This window comes from Plecotus auritus (assembly GCF_963455305.1).
Source record: "Plecotus auritus genome assembly, chromosome: 5".
Classification (NCBI taxonomy): domain Eukaryota; kingdom Metazoa; phylum Chordata; class Mammalia; order Chiroptera; family Vespertilionidae; genus Plecotus; species Plecotus auritus.
The window spans coordinates 126184514-126204356 of NC_137776.1; the positions used below are offsets into that span (position 1 = coordinate 126184514).

At 39.2% G+C, this 19843-nt stretch overlaps 1 protein-coding gene across 1 annotated transcript in view; it reads right to left on the minus strand.

Annotated features, from left to right (window-relative positions):
• CCDC171 (coiled-coil domain containing 171) overlaps window positions 1–19843 on the minus strand; it is a 300242-nt gene that overhangs the window by 252694 nt on the left and 27705 nt on the right. The window contains exons 5-7 of the mRNA XM_080668398.1: window positions 15708–15898; window positions 13336–13467; window positions 4008–4154 (exon numbers count right to left, since the gene is read on the minus strand). Of these exons, the coding sequence (XP_080524524.1) occupies window positions 4008–4154; window positions 13336–13467; window positions 15708–15898 (470 nt within the window). The remainder of the gene's footprint in view (window positions 1–4007; window positions 4155–13335; window positions 13468–15707; window positions 15899–19843) is intronic.

The window sequence follows — 19843 nt, forward strand, 5'->3', positions numbered from 1 at the left end:
TAGTACTAATGAAAACTAGAAAGTCTAGTCTTGAAGTTATTGTACTTTTTGGCCACACAACAATCTTTCTCCCTTTTTATGGTACCAGCACCCTGATTTTCTCTATAAAAATGTATTTGGGCTTCCATTTTAGTAGAACTGAGAGGGATTTATTTGGGGCAAATTACTTCTTTCAATCAAATGTTCTCTTCCTGGATTTTGTAACTTTTGAATGAAGTTACTTTTGAATGAAAATTATTGATACCAGTTTACCCCAACTTCATCCATCTTTTCCGCTTCAGAGACCCTTGGAGAAGGTCTGGGGCTCATGCTTTCTGAGCCTGATTCCTCACAGTGTGCCTTCTGATTCTTTGAATAAGATTCCCAAATTCTTCCACTGATGTCCCTTTTTAAGTTAACCAAAGTTGGTTTCTGTTGCATACAACCAAAAATGACAACTGATATGTTACTGAAGCTTTACAGTATGTATTCACTACTGATAATATAAGTCTCCACTCATAAATCATCAAAATGTTTTAATATTCTCATCTGGCTCTTTAGTCTTTCACATGAATTTTAGAATCCGTCTTCCCAAAATAATTCCATTGAAGTTTTCACTGGAACAGCTTTAACCCATAATATAATCTGGGGACAATTTTTGTCTTTACAATGTTAAGTGTTCATAAAATGTCTTCCCATTTTAATAATATCAGTTAAGTTCCATAATTTTTAATGTATTTGTTGTTAATTGTATTACTAATTTTGTCACTATGGTGAAAAAACTTTTTTAGTATTTTATTTTCTGACTAGAGGCCTGGTGCACAAAATTCGTGCATTTGGTTGGGGTGGGGGGGTCTTTCAGCCCGACCTGTGCCTTCTCGCAGTCCGGGAGCCCCGTGATTGATCATCCCATAGAAGGAGGGCCCCCCCACACACAGCCACCAGCCAGGTAACCTGGGCCTTCATTTGGGGCGATCGCAGAGCCTCCCAGCCGGTGGTCTGGGCCTCCCTCTGCAGACGATCGTGGGGCAATGGCAGGGCCCTCCGACCAATCGCATCACACCCACCTTAGTGGTGGCAGTCAGTACTGGGTCTCCACGGTGCCCGCGATCCAGGAGGGACCGAGAGGTCAGCAGTTCAGCCTTCTCACCAGTCCGTGCCCACCTGAGCCTGCTGCACGCACAGCCTGGCGTTCAGTCGTTTGTTTTGGACATTACAGACCCTGGCTCTTTATATATTAGGATTATTGCTGGTACATAAGAATCCTATATAATAAAATTCTAATATGCAAATTATCCCCTTGGGCAGTCGTTTGGTTGGGAGACCGGGAGCTCGACCACTCGCTATGGTGTGCGCTGACCACTAGAGGGCGGCGTGGAACATGGCTGGCATCAGGGACACTCTGCTGGCCCCAATGGGTCCCGATGAGAGCGGGACGAAGGCAGGATAGTGGAGCAGGTGAGTGGGTGGTGCCAAGCCAAGGCGGGGTGCCAGGCGGGGCCACGGGGCTGTGAGGCTGGGGGCATGAGTTGGCGCCCGATCTCCACAGGCCACCCTAAGGGGCAATTTTTGGAAAGAAGGAGGTATGATTCTTATTATTATAGATATATTTATAACCTTCACTAGTCAAGAAAATCAACTTTAAAATTATTAATGCTAGTAAGAATATTTAGCTAGGAGGCTAGAAAAAAATAACATCCTATATAATAAAAGGTTAATATGCAAATTGACCGAACGGCAGAACGACTGGTCGCTGTGATGCACACCCATGCATGAATTCGTGCACTGGGCCTCTAGTATAAACATAATTATTATCATACTAGAGGCCCAATACACGAAATTCATGCACTCTGGGGGGTCCCTCAGTCCAGCCTGCACCTTTCACAGTCCAGGAGCCCCTGGAGGATGTCCAATTGACGGCTTAGGCCCAGGAGCGGGCCTAAGCTGTCAGTTGGACATCCTTAGCGCTGCCGCAGAGCCTGGCTTCTGGCTGAGCGGCACCCCCCCGTGGGAGCGCACTGACCACCAGAGGGCAGCTCCTGCATTGAGTGTCTGCCCCCTGGTGGTCAGTGCCCATCATAACGACTAGTCGTTCTGCTGTTCAGTCAATTTGCATATTAGCCTATTATTATATAGGATATTATCTTCTTTCTAGCCTCCTAGCTAAATATTCTTACTAGCATTAATAATTTTAAAGTTGATTTTCTTGACTATTGAAGGTTATAAATTTATCTATAATAATAAGAATCATACCTCCTTCTTTCCAAAAATTGTAATTCTTATTGCTATTCTTGCCTTTATATATTTCTTTGGTTAAAATTCCCAAAACAAAATTAAATGACACAGTGAGTTTAATGAGAGTACATGTAGCATTTTATCAGCAAATACTCTTTATAAAGGTTTCTTTTCCTCATAATAGTTATAATTTATGTTTAGGAAAACTTCTATATTTAGTAAAAAAAAATTTTTTTTTTTACCTTTTTTTGGTTAATTCTCATCCAAAGATATTTTTCTATTGACTTTTAGAAAGAGTGGAGAGGAGGGGGAAATACACAGAGAGAGAAACATCAATGTCAGAGAGACACATCAATTGGGTGCCTCCTGCACACGCCTGACCAGGGCCAGAGATGGAGCCTGCAACCCAGATATGTGCCCTTGACTGGAATCGAACCCAGGATCCTTCAGTCCGTGGGCTGACGCTCTATCCACTGAGCCAAACCAGCAAGGGCTATCTAGTAAAATATTTAATTTACCACCAAGCAAAAGGAAATTTTAAAATTATTTAAAAATAATTAACAAATACAATCTCTCTCAAGATTAATTAAAATGCTTATCAGTATTACTCATAAAAATCATACTTTTATTTTTCATTTGTAAACTGATATCCCTTTTTCATCTAGTCTTACCTGAGAACTATTCCACAAAATCATGTAGCTAGAATTCATGATTCAAACTACAAACTTAGAGAATTTAATATTTTGTATATAAAATCTTTCCCTGTATTGCTTCTTCAACCTCATAATGTAAATAATTACCCTGAAACTTTCCCAATATTTCATGAGAATTAATGTTAAAAATTAGGAACAAAATATAATTTACTCAGATTCAAAAGTTTTCAGAAAAGCAAAATATTCAATATAAATAAATGCTTAAAAAGCAGTTTCATATTTTATTGCACAGTAAAACTTTCTCTGACCTGAAATTACTGACTGGAAAACATATAGCCTATATAATAAAAGGCTAATATGCAAATAGACCAAACGGCAGAACAACCAAACAACCGGTCGCTATGACGTGTGCTGACCACCAGGGGCATGCGCAGACCATGGCAGGCTTCAGCAGCATGCGGCAGAGCACGGAACATGGCAGGCGTTGGCTGCAGCGGGATGGTGAAGCAGTTGAACAGGGGCGCCAGACCAAGGAGGGGTGCTGGTCACTGTCATCGAGGCAACAACCAATGCCAATGTTGCCACCTCTCACACCCGCTGCTAACGCTGGAGCTGCCACTCGCACCCCTGTCGCCGCCAGCCCCCTTCGCACCCACAGCCAGTGCCGGAGCAGCCAGCCGCTCGCACCCACTGCCGGCGCCTGGCACCAGTCCTAACTGCTCGGTGCTGTCAGCAGGTCCGAGCAGCGGCTGACGGCCCCAATCACAGTTGAGGGCTTCTCCATCTCCCCCTGCTCCTGAGGGGCAATCTGGGCAGCAGCCACCACTTGCACCAGCTGAAGGCGCCGGCCATTTTCACACCTGCTGCTGGCGCTGGCCTCTATCGCTCCGCTCCTCGCCATCAGCGGGTACAAGCAGGGCCGGAGCTGTCAGTGCATGGGAGCGGCAGCAGCGGCGGGAGCAGGGCTGCTGGCAGAGAGGAGACCAGGGGCTGTGGTGAGAGGGGTCAGGTGGGGGTGCAGAGGATGGGCCAAAACCCGCCCCTATGCCCACTGCAGCCTAGCAGCCCACAGTTCCTTTCAAGGTGCAAGAATTTGTACATTGGGCCCCAAGTATGTTATAAAAGAATGAGAAAGTATACCTCAAATTCTTTTCGAAGACGTTCCTCTCGTTGAGTGCTAAGTTCAAGTTCACTTGTTTGTCGCCGTAAAAGGTCAGAGCAATCCATGTGTTCAGTTTCTAATTTTTCTACTTTCTTGTGCATACTTTGTACAGCACTATCTTGCTCCTGGAAAACATTCATTTTTGCATCAACAGAATGTATAAGCCAACATTGACTAACGTGTATTCTGTGGTAGACAATAAGTAACTAAGTCTGTGCTTCCACCGGAACAGTAGATTATTCTGCATAGGCCAGGGAGGCCAAGTTATTTTCCAGCAATGTTTCAGGATATACATGTATTGTAAAAACATTATTGGAGGTTTACAATTTTTTAAATCTGATTAATACATATTACAACTGAAACGTGTATAGCTTACTAAAATGCTATGCTAGTTCAAATGGCCTCTGAGGATCTTTACAGAATTCTGTAGTTCAACTGTCATATACTAGTATAATGTTTTCCCCTTTCATTAAAATTTTAAAGTATTTAGTAATACAAGTGGACGTTGCTCCTTGGGTGATAAGGAATGAGTGGCCTGGATGCCTCAGAATAACCCATGAGAGATTTTGATGAGCTCATGGTACTTTATGCTTATAGCTTCCAGCTCTTAAAGTTGCATCCACTAGATGGCTGTGTTTCATTTTCTCTCACGTTTTCAACTTCTCCAATCTCTCATACTACTGAAAGAAAAATAATAACAGGCACTCTTCTACTTAAATATCTCAATCTCTTTTTCCAAATAAACTCAGAAATCACCCTGACAAATAAATGTCCCTCTCTATCCTGGAAAAAGAGTTTAATAACTAGATACAATTTTGATACTTCTCATAATTTACAATAATAAAATTAGAAAAAAATTAGAACAATGTAATATTTCTAAAACTTTGGGTTTTAATGAGTAAATTAATTTATTGCATTAATTAAATTAATAAAACAAAGCAAAGATATAACTTTTCTAAAAGCAATTTCAAAAAAAGTGACTTGATGTTATTTTCATATTTTACTTAAGGGTCTCAAGTCTGTCGAATTCTTTTTTTGTGAAAAACATATCTGAAGATTAAATTTACATTATCAGGATAATATGGACTTCTGTTGTTTTAACGAAACAACACTATGTGCCTGAACTGTTAACACCAAAAATAAAAATGATGATCAGAAAAAATAATAATAGTAATCAAGAGAGGCAGGAAAAAAAACACCTTCAATACAAGTATGACTTACATTCATAGAAAGTTAAGATATTACAAACATGAAACAAAAAGAGTCTACTATAAAAAGATATAGTCAAAGAACAAGAATGAACTCTTGGAAATTAAAAACCCAAAAGCAGAAATAAAAATGCAATATAAAGGTTGCAATATAAAATTGAGGAAATACCTCCAGAAAATAGAGCAAAAATATAAAAGAATGGATAATAGAAGTAATATGCACTGAGAACATCAACTCTTTGCCAAATAGATCTAGCAATATAATCCAATCCCAACCAAAATTACAAGATTTTTTGGTGGCATACAAGAAGCCAATCCTCAAACTCACATGGAACAGTGAAGGCTATGAATAACTCTCCTTTTTCCCCAAAAAAATATTAAGAATAAGGAGAGGGGAACTTGACCTACTAGAGATCAAGAATTACTGTAAATCATGATAAAACATTTATTATTGATTCATAAATAGATATAAAAGTGGAACAGAACAGAGCACCCAGGAACTAAGCCTTAGATATAAAGGAACTTGGTATGTGAAATAGACAATATTATAAATCATTCAGTGGTAACAGAATAGACAGCTGAATAACTGGCACAGGGACATTTGGCTATCCACTTGGCAAAGAATAATATTAGATCCCATCTCATGCTACATAGAGAAAAAATATATATTCTCTTTATAATTTTAGGTGACATAGGACATAAAAAGCACTATGAATGAAGACGGATAAATTCAACTACATTAAAATTTCAAACTGTACATCAAACACAATGTAAATTGTCTCCACAAAAAGAAAAAAGATGTTTGCAATAGGGATATTAATAACCAAGAACTGGTAACCAAACATATAAAAAGTCCCTATAAATTAATAAAAATATATAAACAATCCAAAAGAAAAAATATAAAATGGCAGTTCACAAAAGAAACATAAATATCCAATAAACAATATCATGCTCAATGTCAGGGAAATAGAAAATTAAACAAGAATGAGATATAATTTCATATACATCTTACTGCCAAAAAAATTAAATCTGAAAAATACCAAGTGTTCAAGAGACTGTCAGAGAAAATAAAGTCTTCTCTCACATTGGTATAACCATTTGGGAGAACAACGTGGCACGCATTAAATTGCATATGCATTAAATACATACCCACATAAACAAAAGTACCTGATGTTTACAGAAGCACTATCTGCAATAATTAAAACTTGGAAAGAATTTAAGTCTCAATCAATCAAGTAATGGATAAATCAAGTATGGTATATGCATAGGATACAATACCATACATAAGTTAAACTGAATGAACCAGAATTACTTTGTTAACTTGAATAAATATCAATAAAACAAATGAAAAAGGTAAGGTATACTGTATGATATTCTGTAAACAAAGAAAATTATAAAATAATATGATACACTATCAATGTACACAGACAGAAAATTGAACACCAACTTCAAAATAATGTTCATCTTTTGGGGGTAGGGTTGTGGTGGGAGGGTGAAATGATTCAGAATAGTCTTCAATGATTTAACAATTTATTGTTTGCTTTTTATTCTGAAGCAAATATGACAAATACATGATCTAGAAGGTACATATTAGCTATATTAATGGAATTGGTTTGTTATACTGGATATTGGTTATGTTAATCCCTGTTATTTTTTATATGTTCAAATATTTGTTTTAATTTTATGGTTTTATCAATACAACCCAAGTCTGGGGTACAGTATAACATACAAGAAAATTAAAAAGAACCATAAAACATCTCATACAAAATTAATTTGCCTTCTTCCAAGAAAATTTTTCCAATTTTATCAAAGAATTTATTTTCTAATCCTTACAGTGAAGTGTGTGTGTGTTTAACGAATAAAATGATATTAAGAACTGGAAGTTAAGGGAATTTTTCTTTTTTCCACTAGAGGGAGGTGTTGAACTTAAAATATTTTAAAATGAGGCCTGTGTTAGAACTGACATTTAGCATTACAGCAAACCACATTGTGCTGTTAAAAAATAAACTTGCTTTCTTTCTACATCTTCCAGAAACATAGCCCAAAAGTATGATTTTTCATATGTTTTCATATAAACAATATCTCTCAGACTCCAAAATATGGTTTCAGTTCTGAAGAATTATAGAAGCAGCGTTAGAAATGTATCAGAACGAAAGTACTTCTTCCTAGCTTAGAAAATATATCAATACACCTATTTACAATCTAGCTTCTCCTCTCTAAATCCCCAAAGCCAGCATAGTGTTACAATCAAAAAGTGTTTGCTGCTCTGGCCAGTGTGCAAGGTGGTTAGAGTGTTGGTCTATGAACCAACAGGTCATGAGTTCAATTCCTGGTCAAGTGCACGTACCTGGGTTGCAGGTTCAATCCCCGGTCCTAGTCCAGGCGTGTGCAGGAGGCAAACAATCTATGTGTATCTCTCACATCAATGTTTCATTTCTCTTTTCTCTTCTCTCCCCCCATCCCCCTCCCACTTTCTCTAAAAATCAATGGAGAAAATATCCTTGGGTGAGGATTAACCAAAAAAAAAAGTGTTTGCCAAAACCGGTTTGGCTCAGTGGATAGAGCGTCAACCTGCGGACTGAAAGGTCCCAGGTTCGATTCCGGTCAAGGGCATGTAACTTGGTTGCGGGCACATCCCCAGTAGGAGGTGTGCAAGAGGCAGCTGATCGATGTTTCTCTCTCATCGATGTTTCTGACTATCTATCCCTCTTCCTTCCTCTCTGTAAAAAATCAATAAAATATATATATATATAAAAAAAAGTGTTTGCTGCTGTAAACTATAAACTGGGACTAACATCCTACCTAACAAAAGAGTAATATGTAAATTGACCATCACTCCAAGTTACAAGATGGCCACCCCCATGTGGACACAAGATGGCCGCAACAAGATGGCCTGCAGGGGAGGGCAGTTGTGGGCAGTTGGGGGTGACCAGGCCAGCAGAGGAGGGTAGTTGGGGGAGACCGAGGCCTGCAGGGGAGGGCAGTTTGGGGGGGACCCAGCCCGGCAGGGGAGGGCAGTTGGGAGGGACCAGGCCTGCAGGGGAGGGCAGTTTGGGGGGGACCCAGCCCGGCAGGGGAGGGCAGTTGGGGGGGACCAGTTCTGCAGGGGAGGGCAGTTAGGGGTGACCAGACCAGCAGGGAAGGGCAGTTGGGGGGGACCAGGCCTGGAAGGGAGTGCAGATGGGAGGGGCCAGGCCTGCAGGGGAGGGCAGTTAGAAATGACCAGGCCAGCAGGGAAGGGCAGTTTGGGGGGGACCCAGCCTGGCAGGGGAGGGCAGTTGGGGGGGACCAGGCCTGCATGGAGGGCAGTTGGGGGGGGGCCAGGCCTGCAGGGGAGGGCAGTTAGAAGTGACCAGGCTGGCAGGGGAGGGCAGTTAGGGGCAATCGGGCCGGCCGGGGAGCAGTTAGGCGTCGATCAGGCTGGCAGTAGAGTGGTTAGAGGGTGATCAGGCTGGCAGGCAGAAACAGTTAGGGGCAATCAGGCACAGACAGGCAAGCTGTTGGGAGCCAACAGCCCTGGATTGTGAGAGGGATGTTCAACAGCCCGTTTAGGCCCAATCTCAGTGGGATCGGGACTAAATGGGTGGTCGGACATTTCTCAAGGGGTCCCAGATTGGAGAGGGTGCAAGCTGGGCTGAGGGACACCCCCTCCATGCACGAATTTTGTGCATCGGGCCTCTATTTGTATAATACTTATCAATACTTCTAGGCATGCACATAGCTGAATCACTTCTACAACAGCTTAAAGATATAAACAAGCCCTAACCGGTTTGGCTCAGTGGATAGAGCGTCGGCCTGTGGACTGAAGGGTCCCAGGTTCGATTCCAGTGAAAGGCATGTACCTTGGTTGCAGGCACATCCCTAGTAGGGGGTGTGCAGGAGGCAGCTGATCGATGTTTCTCTCTCATCGATGTTTCTAACTCTTACTCTCCCTTCCTCTCTGTAAAAAAATCAATAAAATATATTTTTTATAAAAAAGATATAAACAATAATGTTAATCATTTACAATTAGAGCAAAAAAAATTAAAGAAAATAAAATGTCCATCAATAAGGAATTCCTTAAATATATTAGGAACTTTCACATGACAGAATATCATGCAAACACAACAAGAATAATTTAAGAAAATTAAAAGATGGACACCAAATATTATTGAGGCATATAATGTCACTATGTAAATAAGATAATATATGTCTATAAATCCTTAGATGAGGAGTGGGATTGAAGAGGGAGGGAGCAAAACCTTTACTTTCTGCTTTTAAATTTCCCTAAGCTAGGAGCATGTTTTTACCATGAGTACAATACATAGTAACTTTATAAACTCAATATTAAGGTATTTCCTGTTTGGGGGAAAAACAAGCAGTACCAGTGCCATTTTTCTATGCCATTTGCTTACACAGGGCATCAGTGATCAGTTTCTCAGGAAACGGCAAAAAAATATTCCTTGTTGGCAGTGGTCGGCAAACTGTGGCTCGCGAGCCACATGCGGCTCACAAGCTGTGGTTTGCCGCTCTGTTGACTAGACGTCCTTCCTTCCAGACAAAGCCACAGCGGGCGGGGGCTGCGGCAGAGGGGGCAGAGACCCCCGGCCGCGGCATCAGGCCTCTAGTATTGTAAAAACTATGTATGGTGGCAGATGGGTACTAGATTTATTGGGTGATCACTTTGTAAGTAATATAAATGTCTAATCACAGGGTTGTACACCTGTAACTAATACTATATTGTTTGTCATCACAAAATAAGTAATAGAGGAATGACAGAAATTTATTTGAAAATTTAAATTAGTTGGTTAGTGAATTAATTCACAGTTTGAATTTCTCCTATCTCTCCTTCAAAATAATTTACATGTAATCTTCTGAACAAATGCAAAGTACACTGGAGTGAGAATCTGCAGACTTGTAGTCTTTTCCCACATTAACCACACAGTCTATGACCTGAGTAAGTCATAAATTTCCATCTGCTCATCTTTAAAGGGGGTTAGATGTAATCAGTGATTTTCAAACTGGACTATTTGAAGGGTATTCTGTGTGTTGCAGGGGGAGAGTTTAATAGATGATTAAGAATCTGCACTACACCACTTAAAAATAGTTCAAAATAGAGAGAAACCAAGATGGCGGCATAGGTAAACACCTAAACTGCTGTCTCGCACAACAATTTCAAAACTACAACTAAAGGACAAAACGGACATCATCCAGAACCACAGGAAGGCTGGCTGAGTGGAAATCCTACAACTAGAAGGAAAGAGAAAAGCACACTGAGACTCACAGGAGCTGCGGAAGGCAGAGGTACGGAGGCACAAGGAAAGGCTGGCAACTGAGTACAAGGCTGGCTTTCTCAATCTGGAGGGAGACAAAAGCTCGCGACTGCTCTGAACTCCAGTTCCGGGCGAGACTCTGGGGACCCAGACTCATACGGGGAGAAACTGGACTGTCTGGCAGCAGGCAAAACTTGAGGGCAGCTTTCTCTCAGAGGTGCTTGAAGCGATTACCGCAGGACACTGAGACCCAGGGGCCTCTTGGGGCAGGGCTGACGGGAAGCCATTGCTGTTTGCTCCACCCTGAGACTCCACCCCCTCCACGCTGAGCACAGAGGCTTTTGCATATGAATGACCTGGTCCTTTGAATTCTAAACTTACCTAATAAACTGCAGCTGAGTCAGTGAGACCCAGAACATCCAAAAGAAGGCCCAAGGCCCCGCAGCAGCTTGCATTGCTTCACAGCTGGGCCTCATCTGGGCACATCCAAAACCCAAACAAAGAAGAGAAATCTGCAGATCTCTCCATAGCTCCTGCTGGGTGGCCTCAGGCAGAGGCTAAATTAGCACCTCCCTGGAGATCCAAAAGCCAGTGTACCCAGGGGTCAGAGTGGGACCATCCAGATTACAACTCCTCAGATCAATAAGAGACACACTCAGGGGGCAGACTCAGTGAGCACCAAAGCCCCATTGAAGCAAGTCTTGTCTCATAAGGGTGTCCCCAGCACAGAAGTTCTCCCAGCGTAGACACAGCTGATCCTCACAGCCAATTGGCCTGGAGGTCAATTCCTCCCAGTGATACCAACAACAATCAAGGCTTAACTACAACAAGACTGTGCACACAGCCCACAAAGGGTGCACCAAGAGTGTCCACCTCAGGTAACTGGGAAGGCTGAGCCACTGGGCCCTATAGGACACCTCGCACAAAAAGCCACTGTATCAACTCAGGGAAGCAGCCAAAATGCAGAGACAAAGAAACAGGCCACAAATGACAGAAATGGAGGAAAGCAATCGACTGGATATAGAGTTCAAAACCACAGTTATAAAGTTTTTCAAGAATTTTCTAGAAAAGGCTGATAAATTGAGCGAGACCCTTGAGGATATGAAAAAGGACCAACTAGAAATTAAGCATACACTGACTGAAATAAAAAATAATATACAAAGATCCAACAGCAGACTAGAGGATTGGAAGAATCAAGTCAAAGATTTGAAATACAAAGAAGCAAAAAACACCCAACTGGAAAAGCAAAAAGAAAAAAGAATCCAAAAAAATGAAGACAGTGTAAGGAGCCTCTGGGACAACTTCAAGCGTACCAACATCCGAATTATGGGGGTGCCAGAAGAAGAGAGAGCAAGATACTGAAAACCTATTTGAAAAAATAATGACAGAAAACTTCCCCCACCTGGTGAAAGAAATAGACTTACAAGTCCAGGAAGCGCAGAGAACCCTGAACAAAAGGAATCCAAAGAGGACCACACCAAGACACGTAATAATTAAAATGCCAAGAGCAAAAGACAAAGAGAGAATATTAAAAGCAGCAAGAGAAAAACAGTTAGTTACCTACAAGGGAGCACCCATACAATTGTCAGCTGATTTCTCAACAGAAACTATGCAGGCCAGACGGGAGTGGCAAGAAATATTCAAAGTGATGAATAGCAAGAACCTACAACCAAGATTACTCTACCCAGTAAAGCTATCATTCAGAATTGAAGGTCAGATAAAGAGCTTCACAGACAAGAAAAAGCTAAAGGAGTTCATCACCGCCAAACCAGTATTATATGAAATGCTGAAAGGTGTTCTTTAAGAAGAGGAAGAAGAAGAAAAAGGTAAAGATAAAAATAATGAACAACAAATACATATCTATCAACAAGTGAATCTAAAAATCAAGTGAATAAAAAATCTGATGAACAGAATAAACTGGTGAATATAATAGAATCAGGGGCATAGAAAGGGAGTGGACTGACAATTCTTGGGGGCAAAGGGTTGTGTGGGGTGCGGGAAGAGACTGGACAAAAATCGTACACCTATGGATGAGGACAGTGGGGGGGCAGTAAGGGCAGAGGGTGGGGTGGGAACCGGGTGGAGGGGAGCTATGGGGGGAAAAAAGAGGAACAACTGTAATAATCTGAACATTAAAGATTTATTAAAAATTAAAAAAATAGCTCAAAATCACTACGGTGTAAGATTTGTATACATCATTTAAAATACAAAATCTATTCTATTTCTTTTATTTTTTTAATATATTAACATTTTAATTTTATTTTTCAATTACAGTTACAATCAATATTATTTTGTATTAGTCTCAGGTGTACTGTATAGTGGATAGACATTATTCTATTTCTTTAGGCTATTAAAAAATGCTAACAGTCTCACATAATTATGTTAAATTGAAAAAATAAAATACTAAATGTAGCCCTGACCTGATGACTCAGTCACTTGGAGCATCAACCCATACACAAAAGCTTGTGGGTTCAAACCCGTCAGGTCAGGGCACATACCTAGGTTGCAGGTTCGATCCCCAGTAGGGGCATGTACGAGAGGCAACCGATGGATGTTTCTCACACTGATGTTTTTCTCTCTCTATCTCCCATCTTCTCTCTCTAAAATCAATGAAAACATATCCTCAGGTGAGGATTAAAAAAACAAATTATATGATTTTGAGATGTCCCTCTTGGTAACAGTTGCCCATATTGTCATGTAACTACAAACAAAACATCTTCCAGAGATTGAAGACTAGGAATTATTTTCCCTTTGAGCAGGCCAATCAATGATTGCACTAATGTAATTTTAGTATCATCAGCATTAAAAAGACATACTTAAGGAATTGTGTTATTATTTTAAAATACCTGTACTATAAATTGTAACTCTCTTCTCTCTGCTTCCCATTGTTCTGCTTGTAATCTAAACTCCTCCAATGCTGTCTCCCTGATATGAGAGTCCATTTCATTCTTCTCCTGCAGATGTTTCTCCAATGCTTCCTTTATATGAATAAAATCTTGCTTTACTATCAGATCAGTAAAAGTTAGTTTTCTTCCTTTATCCCCAATTTTAATGTACAAAAATGCTCCTTACCTATCTTATCAAAACTTACTACAGTTTATGTTAATAGAACGGTTATATTTTGATCTGAATAAGAAGCAATGCTTACCTATTTAATATAAGGAACATGTTATATATACACACATAGGCATATATTTAAACCAATTTTCCTGAAATTTTTAACTTCAGAGGTTTTAACAAAATGCATTATATGATAAAGAGACAAATACAAAATACATAAATGTTATGTAATCTATATGTAAATCTATGTGTAAAGTACATAATATGGAAATATCTGATTACCTATGAACAAACTGTTTAGATTATCCCTAACAATGTATATATAAATGTGACAGAAAACACTGTATTTCCAAAAGGGGAGAAGGAAGGAGTCAGGATAAGGAAATTCTAGAGTGTCAAGAATTTGATAAGTAAAAGAATATTTTTTAAGAAGTTTGGACTGTCATTAATTTCTAGTTCTACAGGTAAACAATATTGGCTTTTCTTTTTGGGTTTTCCTAGTCGTACTATGTTTGCTAGATCTAAGTTAGTTCAAAATCTTAAATATATAAAATGCAGGTTTCTTGAGAAGCCAAATATTCTAACCTATAAGGTTCAAAACTCGGTCCCCATTCACACAGGAGAACGATTCTGTGGTTTCTGAGAGAGAAGGAAAGCCTCCTGTGTCCACCTAACAACAGCACAGAGCTGTGTACTAAAGATTACTCCTAGGTTTTTCACTAATGGAAAGCTATCACAAGAGCCAGGAGCCTTTTCCCCCTAGGGCTAAATAGCGACTCCTACTCAATCCCTAATTTCCCAGGGGTCTCTGTGCAGATCAATTCAAAGCCAATGGCCTAAAATCAAAGCAGAGTTCTCCTACCAAGCAGCTGTTCAAGATCAAGTAACTTCCCTAGCTGGTTTGGCTCAGTGAATAGAAAGTCTGCTTGCAGACTGAAGGGTCCTGGGTTTGATTCCAGTCAAGGGCACATGCCAGGGTTGCAGGCTTGATCCCCAGCAGGAGGCATGCAGGAGGCAGCCAATCAATGATTCTCTCACATCATTGATGTTTCTATCTCTCTCTCCCTCTCCCATCCTCTCTGAAACCATTAAGAATATATTTTTTTAAAAATCGAGTAATTTGAGGTGCAGAATGACTGACTGTAAGGAATGCTGCCATCCGTTACCTTCTTTCCCCATAGTTCCAAGCCGTTTAAGTGGTTAAAGTTATATAGGGCTACTCAGGGACTTGTAGCACTAGTCGCCACCTAAACTTTCCCTATTAGAATAGTAATGGAGCCCTTACAGATGCCAGGCACCATTCTAGTAACAAACAAGACACAAGCTATGACTATTGCTGTAGAAGAAAACAATAGATCTGCTGACAATGTCTGGGAATGCTTGTGTCAAAACTTTTCCATTTAGTAAATGGTTTTGTAAAATTATCTCTAGTGAAGATTTATTGCCAGGATTCTGAAAAGCCATTTACAACAGTTTTAAATCTAGAGCACTTTTATCATGTTCATTTGTTGTTGTTGTTTTAATTTAAACTGGTACTTCAAAAATATGGCAAATATAGATAATTCAAAATCTACTTCTAAGTGGCTAGCAACCTCAACCTTAAACCATACTTTTACTTTGGAGAGTACAAAGGAAGAAAAAGCGGGGGAGAAGGGGAGAGAATAAATACCTCACAATAATTTTAGTAAAAGGTCATGGAATTGTTTATACATCGTATCCATATAGAATGAGCTCTGTATAGATAATAAAGCATATGTCAGACACATACTTTTCTATATTTATTGTATATTCGGACCAAATCTAGAACCCACATTTCTATATTCAAAATGTTCATGCTATTGAACCAAAAAAGCTGTAAGTCCTTATATTCTTATAAAATGCCTATATGTGCTTGTTAAATTTTGATCACAGATTTCAAACTGTTTTTCACAAAAGAAACGGTATACATATTAATGTATTCTAAAGCATATTACAAAAGAGGCCTGCAAAAATGATCCTAAAGGGAAAAAAGAAAGAGAGAGGGGGAGGGAGGGAAGAAGGAAATCAGCTTTCCTAGCCTTCTGGTATTATCTTCCTTTCCAAGGACAACATCAAATAATGTGTAACACATCTCAGTGAATATTATATACAGCGAAATTCCTTTATAAAAATATTTTACCTGTAGAGTTTTCTCTAATTTGCTTTTTTCTTTCAAAAGTAAGTCATATTCTTGATTGCAATTTTGAATTATATTGTCTCTTTCTTCCAAATCACATTCAAATCTTCTGCATTCTTCTTTCCATTTCTGCTGGGAAATCTGAAATGCATTCTCAATCTCTTTTGCCCTTCCTTGAAGTTCTGTATTTTGAGCTATTAAAAATATAAAAAAATAACAGGTATATTTACAACTATAAATTAAATCCCTAGGGTTCAAAACCTAGGCCTTGGAGCTGATTTCATTTACAGCACGATCTTAAGACAAAGCCTGAAACCACTGCCCACCAGTAAACTCTTGAAAAGCTCACTGTCCCAGAACCGGGATTCTACCATTTTCCTGTCTCTTCTTCCCCTCCACACAAAGGTGGTTTTGCCATGAAATGAGATGACATATTCCCAGAGACATGCTCTAGCACCAACTGCCACTCTTTTTCTCCTATTCAAGAAAATAACTAAAATGTTTTTTAAAAAAAAAAAACTGTGACATATAGGGCTACTCTTTTTTTTAATGTTTTTATTGATTTTAGCGTGAGAGAGAGAGAAAAGGATGGAAACATCAATGATAAGAATAATTGATCAACTCCCTACTGGGGATCAAGCCCGAAACCTGAGCACGTGCCCTGACTGGGAATCAAACCTGGTTCAGAGGTCGACGCTCAACCATTGCGCCACACCAGCCAGAGTAGGGCTACTCTTTTTAAAAGACTTGATAGATTACAAATTTTGACATTTGACTATTATAACACATCTTACACATGGGACTGTCACAAGATTGAGATTGGAAACGACTGCTACAACCCTTAGAACCATAGTATTTACTCCCCCAAAATTAGGCTCAATCCCCTCTCATCCTAATAATACCTTCACAGTAACAAATACTTCTCCACTAGGGTTTCAGCATCTAGAAAAGAAATAAAGAAAGGCTTCCAGGTCTGACTCCATCACCTACCACCTGATTAAATTACTCTGACTCTCAGAATAAAATGCCTCCTAGTTAAATTTTTCTGAAGATCAAATGAAAAAATATGTACAAACACACTTGTTAAACAAAAAATGCCACAGTTCATAGTACTGTTTTTCAATTACATTTGTATTTTGAATGAATCATATATCCCAAAGTTTCAAAATTCAAAGGTACAAATAGTGCAAAAAGCCTCTCTCCCATCCAGTTTCTCTCACTACAAGACATTATTCCATGGTCTAGCTGCCCATATTGCAGGTAAGAAGTCTGAAGCCATTATGATTTCTGTCCCTCTGCATGTGGCCTATTTTTCTTTCCTTTTTCTTTTCATTCCTTTTCTCTTTGAATGTTTTGGGGTCTTCCCTTTGTCTCTTTTTCAAAAATTTTATAGTGGGTTTATTTCTTTCCAGTGGTGAATATTCAATGGGCCCTTTCAATCTGGAAACTCAGACAAAACCTTTAGTTCTGAGATGTGTTCTTAAATAATTTCATTGATAATTGATCCCTCTCTTTTCTCTCATCTCTTTCTTTCAATATTCCCTATTATTCAGATTGGCCTTCAAATTTTCTTTCCTCTATTTTTCTGCATCTGTCTTTTCACACTAATTTCTGGGAGATTTTAAAAAATGTGTTTTTATTGATTTTAGGGAAAGAAGAAGGGAGAGGGAGAGAGAAGCACTGATGTGAGAGATAAACATCAATTGGTTGCCTCCCACACACACCCCAACTGAAGATTGAACCCACAATCTGGGCATGTGCCCTGAACCAGTGACCTTTCAATACATGAACGATGCATAACCAACTAAGCCACAATGCCAGAGCTTTCTGGAAGTTTTCTTCCATCTTCATCTTCCAATGTTTCTATTGACATTTATAATTTCTGATTTCAGATTTTTAATTTCTAAGAGCTTTCTTTTTTATGGGATCTGGTTCTTGCCTCACAGGTGACATATAATCTCTTTTAGCTCTAAGGATATTAATGCTACTTGTTTGTTAAATCTTCTCCCTGAAGAGTTTCTGATTCTTTCAAGTTAATTTTTTCTCTCCATTCTACTAGTAGAGGCTTTCTCTAAGCATCTGGTAATTCTTGGTTGTTTGCTCTCAATTAGGAGTAACTACAGGGTGACACAGTGTGGAGCTTGACACCTGTGATCTTCATTGGAGGAGAATCTGGCTGGGCCATAGATCAGTATCATTAGTTTTTTTCTACGTGGCTAGGTCAGGTGACCCACAGAATAGCCCTCCAAGCTCCCACATGGAATGCAGAAATCTGGTGAAGCCAATAGAAAAAGGAAGCTGGGAGAAATAGTTCCTCAATATTCAGCATTAAATATGATATCTTCCTGTTTTTCCCAGTCTTGAGACCCTCTATTTTATCATTTCCAGAGATTAAGCCTCCCGAGTGGTAACAATCCAGAGTAGCATGCTAGTGGGAAGGGGACTTAAGAACAAACAGCTACTTCCAATTCCTAATCCCAAAGGTATCTGGTGCTTCCAGTTCATAAGACTTTTTTTTAAATACATTTTTATTGATTTCAGAGAGGAAGGGAGAAGGAGAGAGAGATAGAAACATCAATGATGAGAGAGAATCATTGATTGGCTGCCTCCTGCACATCCCCCACTGAGGATCGAGTCCACAACCCAGGCATGTGCCTGTCTGGGAATCAAACCGTGACCTCCTGGTTCATAGGTTGACGTTCAACCACTGAACCACACCAGCCGGGCAGTTCATAAGACTTTTGACTCTCAAACAAGTTGTCTGCCAGCTTTCCCCACTCCTGGTTTAGGATTCTAACATCTCAGTCTGTTAAATTAGTTATCCCTCATCCATTTGCTTTCCAGCTTCCAAAACTTTCTTTCTTGTCACATCTTAATCATTATGGGATTATCTTTTTTTAATATCCCATAACTGCATTAGTTTGTTTTTCACTAACCTCAACATTTTATCATAAAATTTTTCAAAAATACATAAACTTTAAAATATTATACAGTGAACACCCATAAAACCACCTAGACTCTATGACTGTTAATATACTATATTTGTTTTATCACACATTCATCTATGCATCCATTCACTTACCATCCATCAAACCATAATACTTTTTTATGCATTGCAGAGCAAGTTGCAAATATATTTCACTCCTAAATAATTCAGCATTCATATTTTTAATTAGAATTCAATATAGTTGTTTCACTTTTTTGAAGGTAAAATTTACATTTAATGAAATACTCATCTCTTAAGTATACCATTCAAAGAGATGTGATAAATGCCTACACTCATGGAACCCAGACCTATCAAAATATAGAACATTTCCTTTACCCCAGAAAGTTTCCTCATACCTTTTCCCAGTCAATCCCTACTGCTAACCCATCCCAGGGGCAACCACTGTTCTGATTTCTTTTTCACCAACAATTAGTTTTCTCTGTCCCAGAACTTCATATAAATGTAGTCATGCAGGATGTCCTCTGGTATATAAACTTCATTCAGCATAATAATTTTGAAATTCACTCATGTGATTGCATGTATCAGTAACTGGTTCATTTTTATTGCTGAGTAGTATTTCATTGAATGAATATAACAAATTATTTCTTCATTCTTTTGTCAATAGACATTTACAGTTTTGTTTTGTTTTTCCAATTTGTGGCTGTCATAAAAGAGCTATGAAAATTAGTGTAAAAGTCAAATGTTTCTCAGGGAGAAATACCAAAGAGTAAAACTGCTGAGTCATAGGATAATGATATGATTATTTTAAAAGAAATTGCCAGTTTTTTCCAAAGTAGTTGTACCATTTTACTCTTCCACTAACTATAAAAATTCCGGTGCTCTATGTCCTCATTAGCATTTGGTATTGACAGTTTTTTCAGTTAGAGCCATTTGATGGGACATGTAGTTATAGTCACAGTGGTTTTTAATTTGCATTTCCCTAATAAAAAGTAAGGTTAAGCATTTTTCATGTGATTTGTGACCATTTCTCCAGTTCCTCTATAACATGTCTATTGAAATTATTTTACTTTAGGCAAGTAACTTCCCTGGACTTCAATATCCTCATAATTAAATTAAAGCCATTAACTGGTATATCTAGTTCCTTGCAATCCTTTTATTCCTAAGTGGAATAGTTATTAAATACCAGAAGTAA